An 11,837-nucleotide genomic window follows, 5' to 3' on the forward strand; every position below is an offset into this window, starting at 1 on the left:
TCTGAGACATTGTTTGGAAAGCTAGTAGTAGTACAACAGGCATTAACAAGAGAAAAGCTTTTAATATAATAAACACAAAATTGATGGTAAACATGTTTGCCCAAAAAGACTCGAAAATGTGTGAAAAGTATTGAAAAGTTAAATGATTTTGCCAAAACTTGTATCAGAAAAAAAATCATTCATTTTGTTATATTAAAGAGCATCCTAACTTGAACAAAACCTTACTTGCAAATGGTTGCCCTTGGCTGTTAAGCCATTTGGCGAACATCAGGCTCTCATCCAGTTGGGTGCGGTCTCTCAGGTGATCAGCATCCATTGTCCCGCAACCACACAATGGATACACAGGAGAAAGCAGCACATGGATGTGGTGAAGGTGACAAGCAAGATAGTCATGGCCAGTTTTTAGTCGGAAGGCAGCTCTACAATGACTGCACACGGAAGGCCTGGTGTTGATACGGCTGTCAGTGATCAAGGTCTCCCACCTCCTACCAGCAGCTGTCTGAGGCATTTTGTTCCATCTGTTGACCACCGCCCTGAATGAACGCAAGGACATGGTACAACTAGGCTCGGGTAAAGCCAGTTTATCGGCCTCCATTTCCACATATGTTGACATGACTGGATAGACTCTGAAACATCAGTGTCCACCTGTGATTTCCCAGGCTTTCCAGTCTTTGGTAAATCCACGTCTAAATGTAAGACATTTCATTTGAATTCTATAAATTTAGTGTTAAGGCCTCCTGCATTGCATTAAACAGATATGAAGGTTATTGCCAGAGCTCTTAAAAGAGCTGATTTGTGAAAGATTCTTAGAAGCCATCCTAATGTAGTCAGCACATTAAAGGCGAACCTTGTGTTGATCGTTTAATTACGCAGGGGGCACCACGAGTTTAAGGTTGTCAACTGGGGTGAATACCTCAGCTGGAAAATGTAAATGATTAATAGTAATGCCCATAGGAAGTGAAAATGGGTTTTTTAATGGTAGTTTATCTGAATCATGGTAATGGCTAATTTGTGCCGTACCAGTAAAATCATGCACTGAATAAAAATTTAGCAAATCTCTTTGGTTTGTCTGCAATGTATTGTGTGTACATTGTACCCTTTAAACAAGCTCAAACTGAAAACATTGCCTGAAAAAATTCCAAATGCTTCGAACCCAAAAACTGAAATTGCTGAATGGTTAAAATGAAAGAAAATTGCATATACCAAAGACAAGTTAAAAATAGAACTTTTAAAAATATTAATCCGTTAAATAAAAATATATTCATTTTCAAGTAGATTTAACTGCAAAATAAATAAAAAATTCTTGTGTTTCATCCTCCATACCATTGCAATTTTAACTCCGATAGAATTGATATGGGCACAAGTCATAGGCTACATTGGGAGTAATAAAACATGTAAGTTTAAGTGATGTAAATATTTTATTGATGGAAGGTGTTGGATTAGGTTCAAATGGTTGAAAAAAAACATGTTTTCAACATGTAATTAAAAGAAAAATAAACATGGGAAGTGGACAGTTTGTGTGAAAATATTGATAGTTTGGGAAACAGTGACACAATAGTTAAACAGCAGCTCATCGGGTATTGAAGTAATAAATTTTTTTTTTCTCTTTTACCTGATGAAATTTTAATATAGCGGGTAAAGTTGTTTTTGCTTTATTTTTATGTTAAAAGCAAAGAGATGTGCAGCAAACCAAAACATAATAATATAAAAAACATAACTTTTACGAGAAAAACTATAGATATTAGACAAAAAAAAAGCGAGTGGATAAATTTCATCAAGCATTAAGTGATTTGATTAATATTATGTTAAAACTTCAGAATGGCTATAACAGTTTCCAAGACATATCAAAACTTTTGTTAAATTTAAGAAGGATATTTATTGGATGCATAACAATTAAAAATTCCAGGTGATATACATTCAATAATTAATGAGACAAATTGATGTAGAAAAAACAATTTATTTAATGACAACGAAACTTACACTACTTTTCAACATAGCTCCCAGCAACATTTAGACACTTGTTCAACTGTTCTTTGAGCTTTCTTCCCACTGTGTAGAAGTCTTTTTCTTGCTGGTTGAACCATTCGTGTACCGTTTTTTGACTGCTTTGTTGTCAAATTTCTTGCCATGTAAAAAGACTTTGAGCAGGCTGAACAAATGAAAATCAGACAGGGTGAGGTCTAAGCATAAGGAGGATGTATCAACACCTTCCAACTTCTCAACTGTTTCTCTTGTTCTCTGAGCAATGTGGGGGTCACATACACCCTCATGCTCATGCAAGATATTCACATCTTTTGAGAGAATCCTGTCATTTTTACCTTATAGCAGGTCACTTTTTTTGTTGTAGCATGTTACTCACTGTTCACAGTACGTTGTTCTAAATAGTCAATAAAAATTGGGCCTTGTGAGTCCCAGAAAACATCATCAGTTTACCAGCTTACGTGAGTTTTGAATTTTTTTTGTGGATGAAACCAGATGTTTTCACTGAAGAATTTGCTGTTTGAATTTGGGCTTGAATAGTGTATCTGCATTCCATCACAGGTTACTATACGATCTAATAAACCATTCTTTGAGTTCAGAACAAAAGCAAATCCGGTTTTGTTTTAGAACCCATCTTGAACACGAAATTCATTCATCATGAATGACTGAATGCGCAGTTCCAACATTAATATTACTCAAACTAGCAGTTCGGGAAATTTTGACTTGCCTGTCTGCGAATATGATCATTTTTACACAATTTTTCAGCACAGTAGTCAAAACTTCAGCTGATCTTCCAGAGCTTACATTACTTACATTACTGCGGTTTAAACTCTTTTCACCACTGTTTCAACATTCTTAAGTAAATTTCCGCCGGTTTCTCACCTTTTAATAGCAAAAATTTCCCTGAATGTTGATCTTCTGCTGTACATGTTAAAGCAGAGCTGACATTCTGAAATCAACAAAAGAGGTTATGTTTAAATTATCATTGAACAGCTGATTAAATGTGTTTTCAAGGTTGGCAACTTGACCCTCAAAAGGTTTCATTGTCATTGAACAGTTTTTTCTTTACATCAATTTGTCTCATTAATTATTGAACGTCCATTGTAAACGTAATTTTTTTCAAGCCAATATATTAAAATTATATGACTCATCAGGTGAGGTATCAAAAAAACAATAATATAGAACTGTATGAGTAAGGACAGTGTTTGACTTCTGTGACATCACACCACGTAACCTAAAAAAAAACTGTTTCAAGTCATACCAAATATAAGATCAATTTGTTTTTAAGTAAATTTTGAATGGATTTATCTCATGACGGTTGGGTGTATCTTGGCAGACAAAGTGAATTGCGTTCAGAATGACATAATTTTTTTTTTTAGGGAGAGAGATGAGAGGTTTTAAAGTTGGGCCACGTTTGCATGCATGCCAAGTGTGTGTGTAAATAAAATCTACACACCCGAGGATGATCCTGATTGTTGTGGCCACTGCATTCGGAGGTGACGAGATCCCAGGCAAGACCCATGCACTGGGAGGTACAAATATCTGTAACAATATAGATATTTAGTGTCAGTTTTGGCATGCAAGGGAAGAAAAATGTGGTGATGGATCAGCCAGTGGCTGATGCACCAGGAAGCACTGGGAGGTACTCAATGAGACCTGTGCACTGGGAGTTCAAAAATTGCAGATCTCAGAGGAGGTAGTTAAACGTCACAGACTAGCTCAGGAAATGTTTAAATTTTGCAATGTTAAAGGAATTAAGTATGTTTTCATAAACTGAGGAAATTCAAGAATCCTTTTCTATTTTAACTGAAGCCGTTGTCAGATAAAAAATCGTACAATATGATCATATAGATGGAATCTGTTTACTAGTAATATATTAAAAATACTGGGCTGAAAACCTACTTGCAGTCCTTGTGGGTGTTCTACTTTATAGATTTAGGTGTCTTTTTATTCTGCTCGGAATGACCTAATAAAAATCAAGCATCACTGAATCCCAAACTTGGCTCAGAGAAATCTTCAAAAAAATCCTCATTTATTCTTTGAGAAACTTTTCGAGGTTATTACTCACAGGGAAATCACTTTGAAGGTCCATTAATACTTGGTAACATATCTGCATGCCATTGTGATTCTGAACTGAATAAAAAAAATCAGCCTGATAAGTCCAGAAGAACATCTGGATGAACTGGAAATAGGTTTTGAGCATGCATTTTACCTACGGTAGGAAAGGAAAGAGAGTAGGACAAAAGGGTTGGAGGTGAGACGTGTTGTAAATGGAGAATAGGTTATTAGCTTGCTTTTCTTAAAATATATAACATTATTTTGTAGTAATGCTGTGAAGCAGCAAAGAGCCACTACTAATTATTCATCTTTATACAGTTTTTGTCTGTTTTTTTTTTAACTTTTAGTTCCAAATTTAATGAGTTAGATTATAAATTCGTAACTGTTAAAAACTTTTTATTTAATACAAATTTTTATGTTAATCTCTATCATTTTAATTTTTATTGTTATTTTTGCAGAAATGACAGATGTGACTTTAAGAAAGAACCATGCAAGATGGCGCCTATGACTGGATGCATTGTATCATTAAGTGAAAATCCTCTGCAGCCTGATGTGTTTCTTATTCGTGATCCTCATAGAAGTGAGTAACAATCTGAAAGAATATCTATTAATTTAATGTCATATTTTTGAAATGGAGATATAGTGGGGGGGGGGGGTTAAATATAAGATTAAATGAACTATTGTTTTTAGAATTAGGTTTATTTATGAGATAGTTTTTCAATAATTTGGATTGTTGAGTTTGAAAAACATATTACCAGATAGATATTGGCTGGTGCCTAGCTTATATGTGACTGTGCAACATACGCCTACGTTAATTTTATTATTTGAAAATAATAGTTGTATAGAATGAATATTTTTTGGTATTCCAAATAATGGGTAGATAATGCAAAAGAGATTGCAAGTAATGGTTGTGATTAACTGATTTAACAATATATCTTAAACTTTAGAGGTTAGTGGAAATGTTTATAACTTTTTCGATATGAAGAAATCCAGCAGAGTGTAAAATTGTGACATGGAAGAGAAAGATTTTTCTGATGGCCCATAATATGTTTTATTCTGTTCTGTTATAGATAAACTGTAGATAATCCAAAAGGATAGTAAAATGTCTGGATATTTTTGAGTACATCAGTCTATCCCATCTTAGATTTCACTTAGCATATAAAAATCACTTCACACCTTTTTAAAATATATGGAAGATCTACTACAATTGATATTCACCCAAACTCATGTAATAAAATAACCTGCAGTAACAAATCACTTAGTATATAGACTCTTCTCAAGTCAAAAATCTACACTAAAAAACTAAGTTTGTCAAAACATCTAGCACAGTTTAATGGCTACCCACACTCACTCTTTAGATAATATGCTGTATAAAATATAAAACAAAGTGAAGAATGCTTCCAGTAAAACACATAACGCTGATGATACAATCACAGCAACTGACACAGCACAGCAATTCAGGAGCATATAAATTAAATTGCAATTATTCCTCAAAGAATTACATCAGACAAACTGGACATTCATCCACAGTTAAAGAACACTTGCAGGAACTATGTGCAATAACAGAATCAACATTAAAAATCATCTCATAGAAATAGGATTTATATAAAAAGAGATTAAACACCTTGAAAACTTTACTCCCATCATTATTTAATGTCCATTGTTCTTTTGTAAAGATAGTACTTGTTCATCTGATCGTATTCGTAATCATTCATAATAACATAAATAAAACAAACTCAACATTAGGTCAGTCATATTTTTTTAAAAATTTTATAGTAATATTAATAAATGTATGTTTTTGGCATGAAATAGAATTATAACAAAATGAATCTGTCAAAAAGCAAAATAAAAAATATTAAATTAGTGTTCAAATATTCACATACAATTAATACTCTCACACCTTTGGCATGATTGTTGTGAGGCTGTGTGCCAGGTTTGGCATTCAAAATGCAAAGGAAAAAAATTATTTCTAACAATATTCAATATTAGTTTCATCTCCCTATCATCAACTAGTCCTGAATTTGTTTTCTGATAAATCTTAAAACATGCAAGGACTGACCCTAGTTTTTACCATCTGACAATTGTTAAAAATTGATTTAAACATTTTAATTGTTTATAACAATTTCAATTTGTAAATAATTTTTTTTTCAAGTACTTTTTTATTAAAGCTCGTTCTTTTAGCTTTAAAATGAAAAAAAAATGAAATCTGTAGCTCAAATAGAACCAGAGTTATGAATTTTTTAAAAATATACTACAAGCCAAAAATCACCAAATTATTAAATTTTCAATCCTTTCTATTTTCCAAAAAAATGAAAAGAAAAAAATCCTCGAATAGGTATATCTTTTTTTGTCGTATAGAACACGTAAAAAACGTTTTAGCTAAATCAAAAATGTGTCTGTCAGAAAGGTGTTCGGTTTGTAAAAGAATGTCCCATATGACGCATGTTTATTTATAGCACAGTTCAGCAACAAATCATTCCTTCTGTGGAATCTTTTTCACATTCCATACCATAGCAAATAATGTGATACCATACCATCTTATTCAAATGTGATTTCAGTAGTCGATGTTTTCTTTTTATCCTCTGTTAATCAGTTCGTGCGATTGTTTTTTGTATGAATTAAGTGTTGTTTTAATAAAATTTAACAGTTTTATTTTGCGGTACATACTGAAATTGCATGACCCACTCAACTTAGAAGTTTTTTCTGTAGTCTTAATAAAATGTTTAAATGGCTTTAAAAAGAAAGCGTGTAACTTATCACTTTCGGATAAATCTAGAATTCTTGAATGTCTTGAAGAAGGTGAATCGTCAACTAAACTGGCAGTTGAATTTAATGTGGTAAATCAACTATCAGCAATATAAAAAAATAAAGAAAAAAGTTCTGTCATACTGTAATAGTTTTTACTGGAAAGATCAATGTCAATCTTCGGAGAAATCATAAAATTTAAGACAAAATTTTTACAAACTGAACTTTGCCTAGACAAGGAATTTAAAGCCAGCAATGAAAGGATTTAAAAAAAGGTATGGGATGTGCTGTCTTATCAATTACAGAGAAAAACTTTCTTCCAATCCTAATGTTGTTGAGCCATCTCAAAATAAACATCTCTCAAAAAAATTGAACTACAATTCATGGAAGAACAAATTTATAACACAGATGAAAGTGGTTTGTTGTGGCAAGTCCTGCCTCATAAGACATTCACTCAGGTTGAAGCTTCTGCTCCTGGTTAAAAAATATCAATATTACATTTATGCCTTGCACCAACATTTCCAGTAATCACAAAATTACAGCTTTTTGTAAAATAAAGCTAAAAATCCAAGGGTGTTTAAAAATGTATTGTCAGTTGCAAACAGAAATCAGGTAAATGCTTGGATGAATGTTGACATATTTTACAAATGGTTTCACTGTGAAAAATTACTTGAAATACTTAAATTTCTAAGAGAAAGCTCTATTGTTATTTGATAATTATCCAGGACATCCGGATGTAGAACAGTTGATTAGTGAAGACAGAGAGAGAAATAACCACTATGTTCTTGTCAGTAAATTGCACAGCCATTTTACAACGAATGGACCAAAACATGATCCAGTCAATAAAAAATTAAATACATGTTTAAAAAATTAATCTGAAAAATGTTATGATTTCTCTTGCTACTGCTTTGGAATTCCATTGACAAGGGTTTAATTCAAGCATCATAGAAAAAACTTTTACCTACTATGATTAAAGATAATGAAAATGTAAGTCACTAGTCTAAGTAAACAAATAGTGTGGTAGAAGTGATTAGAAACGGAAATAAACTAACCAGAAATAAGAAAAGAAGATATTAACTAGATTAACATAGGCGTGAAAGAATGTTTCCAACTTAAATCCGATGACATTATTGAAGCAGTATGACAAGGTTTAGATGATAATGTTGTAAATGATGATGAAATTGAAGTTTGAGCAAAATGCATAAAGCATGAATAAATTTTTTTAACTCAGTGGGCAACAGAGAACATCATTTCACTGCATAAACTACTCTTAAATATGAAGACGCAACTTCAGTGAAACAAAGAAAATAATGAACTTTTTAAAGAAATAATAATAAAATTCATTTTTATAATATAAAATGTCAGTACAGTAATAAAAACAATTTTTTTTTTACTAAAAGTAGTAAAAGTATTTTTAATATAAAAGTAAGTTTCAGCACTTATTTTGACTTCAAAACTCGCATCGATGATCTCTATCCTGTACCTTGAATCCTCAATAATTTGAATTTTTCGTAATCTGAACAGCCATATATTTTTTATTACTTCGGATTATCCAGGGTCTTCTGTATGTACAAGTTTTTTCCTGAGATGAAGCGCCTGATGGTAATGTGAAGGAACAATTTTGCATGCATTTCTCTTCTGTGTTCTTTCCTAATATTCTAATAGCGTTTCCATTCTTTCATTTGTTTTTGCCTTTGATTCTTGTTCAATTTATTGCAAATTGATTTAAGAATGTTAACATTCAAAATGATTATTAAAATGATTTTTGTGAAATGTTTTCACTTTTCCATGTTTCCTGTATTTTGCTAGTGAGTACTTTTCCTTTTCAGTTTGTATGTTAAAATGTAATAAAATTGTGTTGTGGTCTTTTAGTATGTACAGATTTTGTTTTCTAACAGTTGCTGAAATTCTTTTAATTTCTGCAGGTCTTATCATAATTAGGCATTAATTTTTAATTTTTATTTCCATATCTTATTGGTAGAAGGAGTAAATGTAAAGAGGTTGAATAAAAATTTTGACAGTCTAATTTTTCTTGTTGATCCCAAAAGCTGTTCCCAAATGTGGCATTTGTTAATTACCTTTTTCCAGTTTTCCCTTTGAAAATTCTATAATTTTTTGAATCTTTTTGTCTGTGAATCTTGTTTCTTAAAGTATAAATATTGCAGTTTTTTTGTTGGTATAAAATTTTGATTAGTTCTGTAAGAGTTGATGTTTAATTATTTAATTATTCTTAAGAGATGTTTGTGTTTTGGTTTAAATTTTGTGGTGGGTTGCCAAAAAAAAATCAATTTATTATTAATTATAATGTGTATTTTTACTTTGTTTTAATTTATAGGTAACATGTACAAATTTCGAGCCATAAATCAAGCTGCGGCACTTGAATGGTATGAAGCTCTGTGCAGTGTGCTTGGTACTACTGATGAGAAAACGGCATCCATGAATCTCATATCGTTTGAGTGACATACGATACAAGAATGCGTGAATGAATGAATCAATCATGTCACTCCAACGAAATCTCGAAAAATGTCTCTGCCACCGCGTATTGTTCCTTTATTTTATTTTTTTTATTGTTATTTATTTGTTTAATTGATATTTATTATTATTAGAAGCGAACAAAAATTTGAACAACTTTTTAAATAATGTTTAATAATTCTTTTGAGATTATAAATTTAATTATTACTTAAACTGTATTTATAACTTCATTAAACACAAATAAATTTAATAATTCAATCTCTTTCAATGATATTATTATAAGTATTGAATTGTGTTTTATATGGAATGGTATTTGTTAAATTTATATATAAGCATTATATACCAATTTTAGATAAGTTTTATTAGATATCATATTGCATCGCTTCAATTTTAATAGATACTTTATATTATGTACTATAATATTACATTACTATAGCTTAAGCTTGTTTTGTATTTTGTATACTATGTATTTATTTATTTTTACTTTCTTTTTTAAAAGATTTTTAGATGTAGAATATTTTTATAATTCAGACTGCTTAACTTCCATAAAACCATATCATAGTCATTTTTTAAGACTTGGCACCTAATTTACTGTAATATTAATAATCGTAATAATTATTTTTTTTTTTTTTGTAAGTGTTTTTGTGGTTATATGTTTAGTGTTAAAATGTGTATATGTATAGATAAATTAAGAAATGTTTTTTTAGAATTGCAATATTGTCAGATAAAAGTGATATACTTTTAGTTTCAAATCTAGAATTACAGTGGAAAATCAATAATATATTTAAGAATTTTTTATATTTTACTATATTATTTTAAAATATTAGAATTTTTGCTGCAAATTCATTTTCACATTTTTCCTGACTGTTGTAAATAGAATCTATCACTCAGGTGTGACAAACAAACTTAAGATGTGTGTTGAGAGACACAAAATAAAATTGGGACTTAGACATACAGAATTTTCCATGTAATGTGATGATCACTTTGTAATATGAATCATTAATGAAATAAAACCTATTTCATATAAAATGTTTTTTTTTTTTAATCGATGAATCGCAGACAGTCAATAGTATTAGAATAAAAGTTACAAAAAATATTGGAAAATAGAAAAACAAATGTTACAAAAAATGCCATAACACTTACACAAATTAAAGAATCACAAGCTTATCATATACATTTAAAAATTATTGCCAAGTAATCAGGAATAAAGCACATAAAAATTTTAAAAAAATTTTATAGAAAATGACAAATTTGCACATTCAACTAAAACGTATTGAAATATCATTCTCATGTAATGAAAAATGAAACTTAGACAAAAGAATTATGACACAACAATATTTCCTTAAAAAAAGTGAAAATTCTTACAAACTAAAATATGTTTTACTTGTTAAACTATTTACTGATAACTTTATTCAAAATTATTGAAAATAATAGCCTTAAAAATAATTGCATCTAATAAAAAATTAAAACACTTTCTGAACACAGTAAACCATTTACTCATAAAATTAAAAAATTAATCTGAATCTCTGGAATAATCAGTGGGTGGTTCTGGAGCACAATCTTTCTGCTTTTTATCTGTCAGAAGCTACTTGTAGATACCAAGCATGAAATTCTTCAGGAATTACATTTGTAGTACTCAGCTGCCAAGAAAGCTGGAGGACAATCACAACCAAAAGTCTGAATAACTCTCGGTCCTCATGATTATACTTGAAGAGAATAACACAAGGCTTTTCTTTCTCATATCATAAATCTAGTTTACCCATTCCTCTATAATGCCTATTGATATGTTCTTAACAATCTTTGCTGCAGGACTTTTAAACTGTTTAACTACATAGCTGCCACTAGTTTTCTTTTTCCTTCTGCAGGAACGGGCCATTTGAAAAGTATTAATGTCTTTTGGTACTCTCTGTTACAGTGTACATTGAATCACACTCCATTAGAGTGTGACCTTTCTCCAATATTCTAATGCTTGGAAGTGTGTGTAATCTACTGACAGAAAAAGAGCAGCTATATACTGGTTGCGGTTCTGACTGCTACAGGTATCAGAAAAAGAGGGAAATTTCATTTATGTGAGCAGGAATTTGCAGTATCCACTGAAAAATTGCAGTTTCTATCTTGCAGCTTCCTCTTTGACCATTGAGCTTAGGCCAAACAAAACAACACCCTTTGTTTGATGTATTAACTTCATAAATCGCTAAATTTATATACAAATCTTTCTGCTGTAGTAAATTTGTGAAGCTTGAGAGGAAGGTAGCTGCAAAACTCAACAGATCAAATGTAACATTCGTGAAATTGTTGTTTACTGTTTTATCTTTTGCTCTTTGCTAAATTGTTTCTTTGAATATCAGCTTCTCTTACTCAGCCTGTGTTAATCTGTGATTTTTTCATTATTTTTACAAATTTTTGCACTGTTCTCTGTTGGAGTGAAATAATGAAGGATTGTAGTTTTCACCAAAACAACTGTACGTAATTTGAGACAATTGATTCACTAATTTTTGAATTTTTCTTTTTTGCCTGTTCTACATAAAAATCAAATTTTAATTGATAGATTAACATCTAGGTAGTTGATTTTTGGCAGTAGT

The 11,837-nt window shown here is 30.8% G+C and overlaps 1 protein-coding gene across 4 annotated transcripts in view; it reads left to right on the forward strand.

The window, feature by feature from the left end:
- The window catches only part of RalGPS (Ral GEF with PH domain and SH3 binding motif), a 63,962-nt gene extending 53,678 nt beyond the window's left edge, over positions 1-10,284 (forward strand). For all 4 annotated transcript variants that reach the window (XM_075374007.1, XM_075374006.1, XM_075374005.1 and 1 more), the window contains 2 exons: positions 4,497-4,618; positions 9,119-10,284. In XM_075374007.1, coding sequence (XP_075230122.1) covers positions 4,497-4,618; positions 9,119-9,243 — 247 coding nt within the window. In that variant the 3' untranslated portion in view covers positions 9,244-10,284. The remainder of the gene's footprint in view (positions 1-4,496; positions 4,619-9,118) is intronic.
- Positions 10,285-11,837: the final 1,553 nt, after the last annotated feature.

This window comes from Lycorma delicatula, chromosome 8 (genome assembly GCF_047948215.1).
Source record: "Lycorma delicatula isolate Av1 chromosome 8, ASM4794821v1, whole genome shotgun sequence".
Taxonomy (NCBI): Eukaryota; Metazoa; Arthropoda; class Insecta; order Hemiptera; family Fulgoridae; genus Lycorma; species Lycorma delicatula.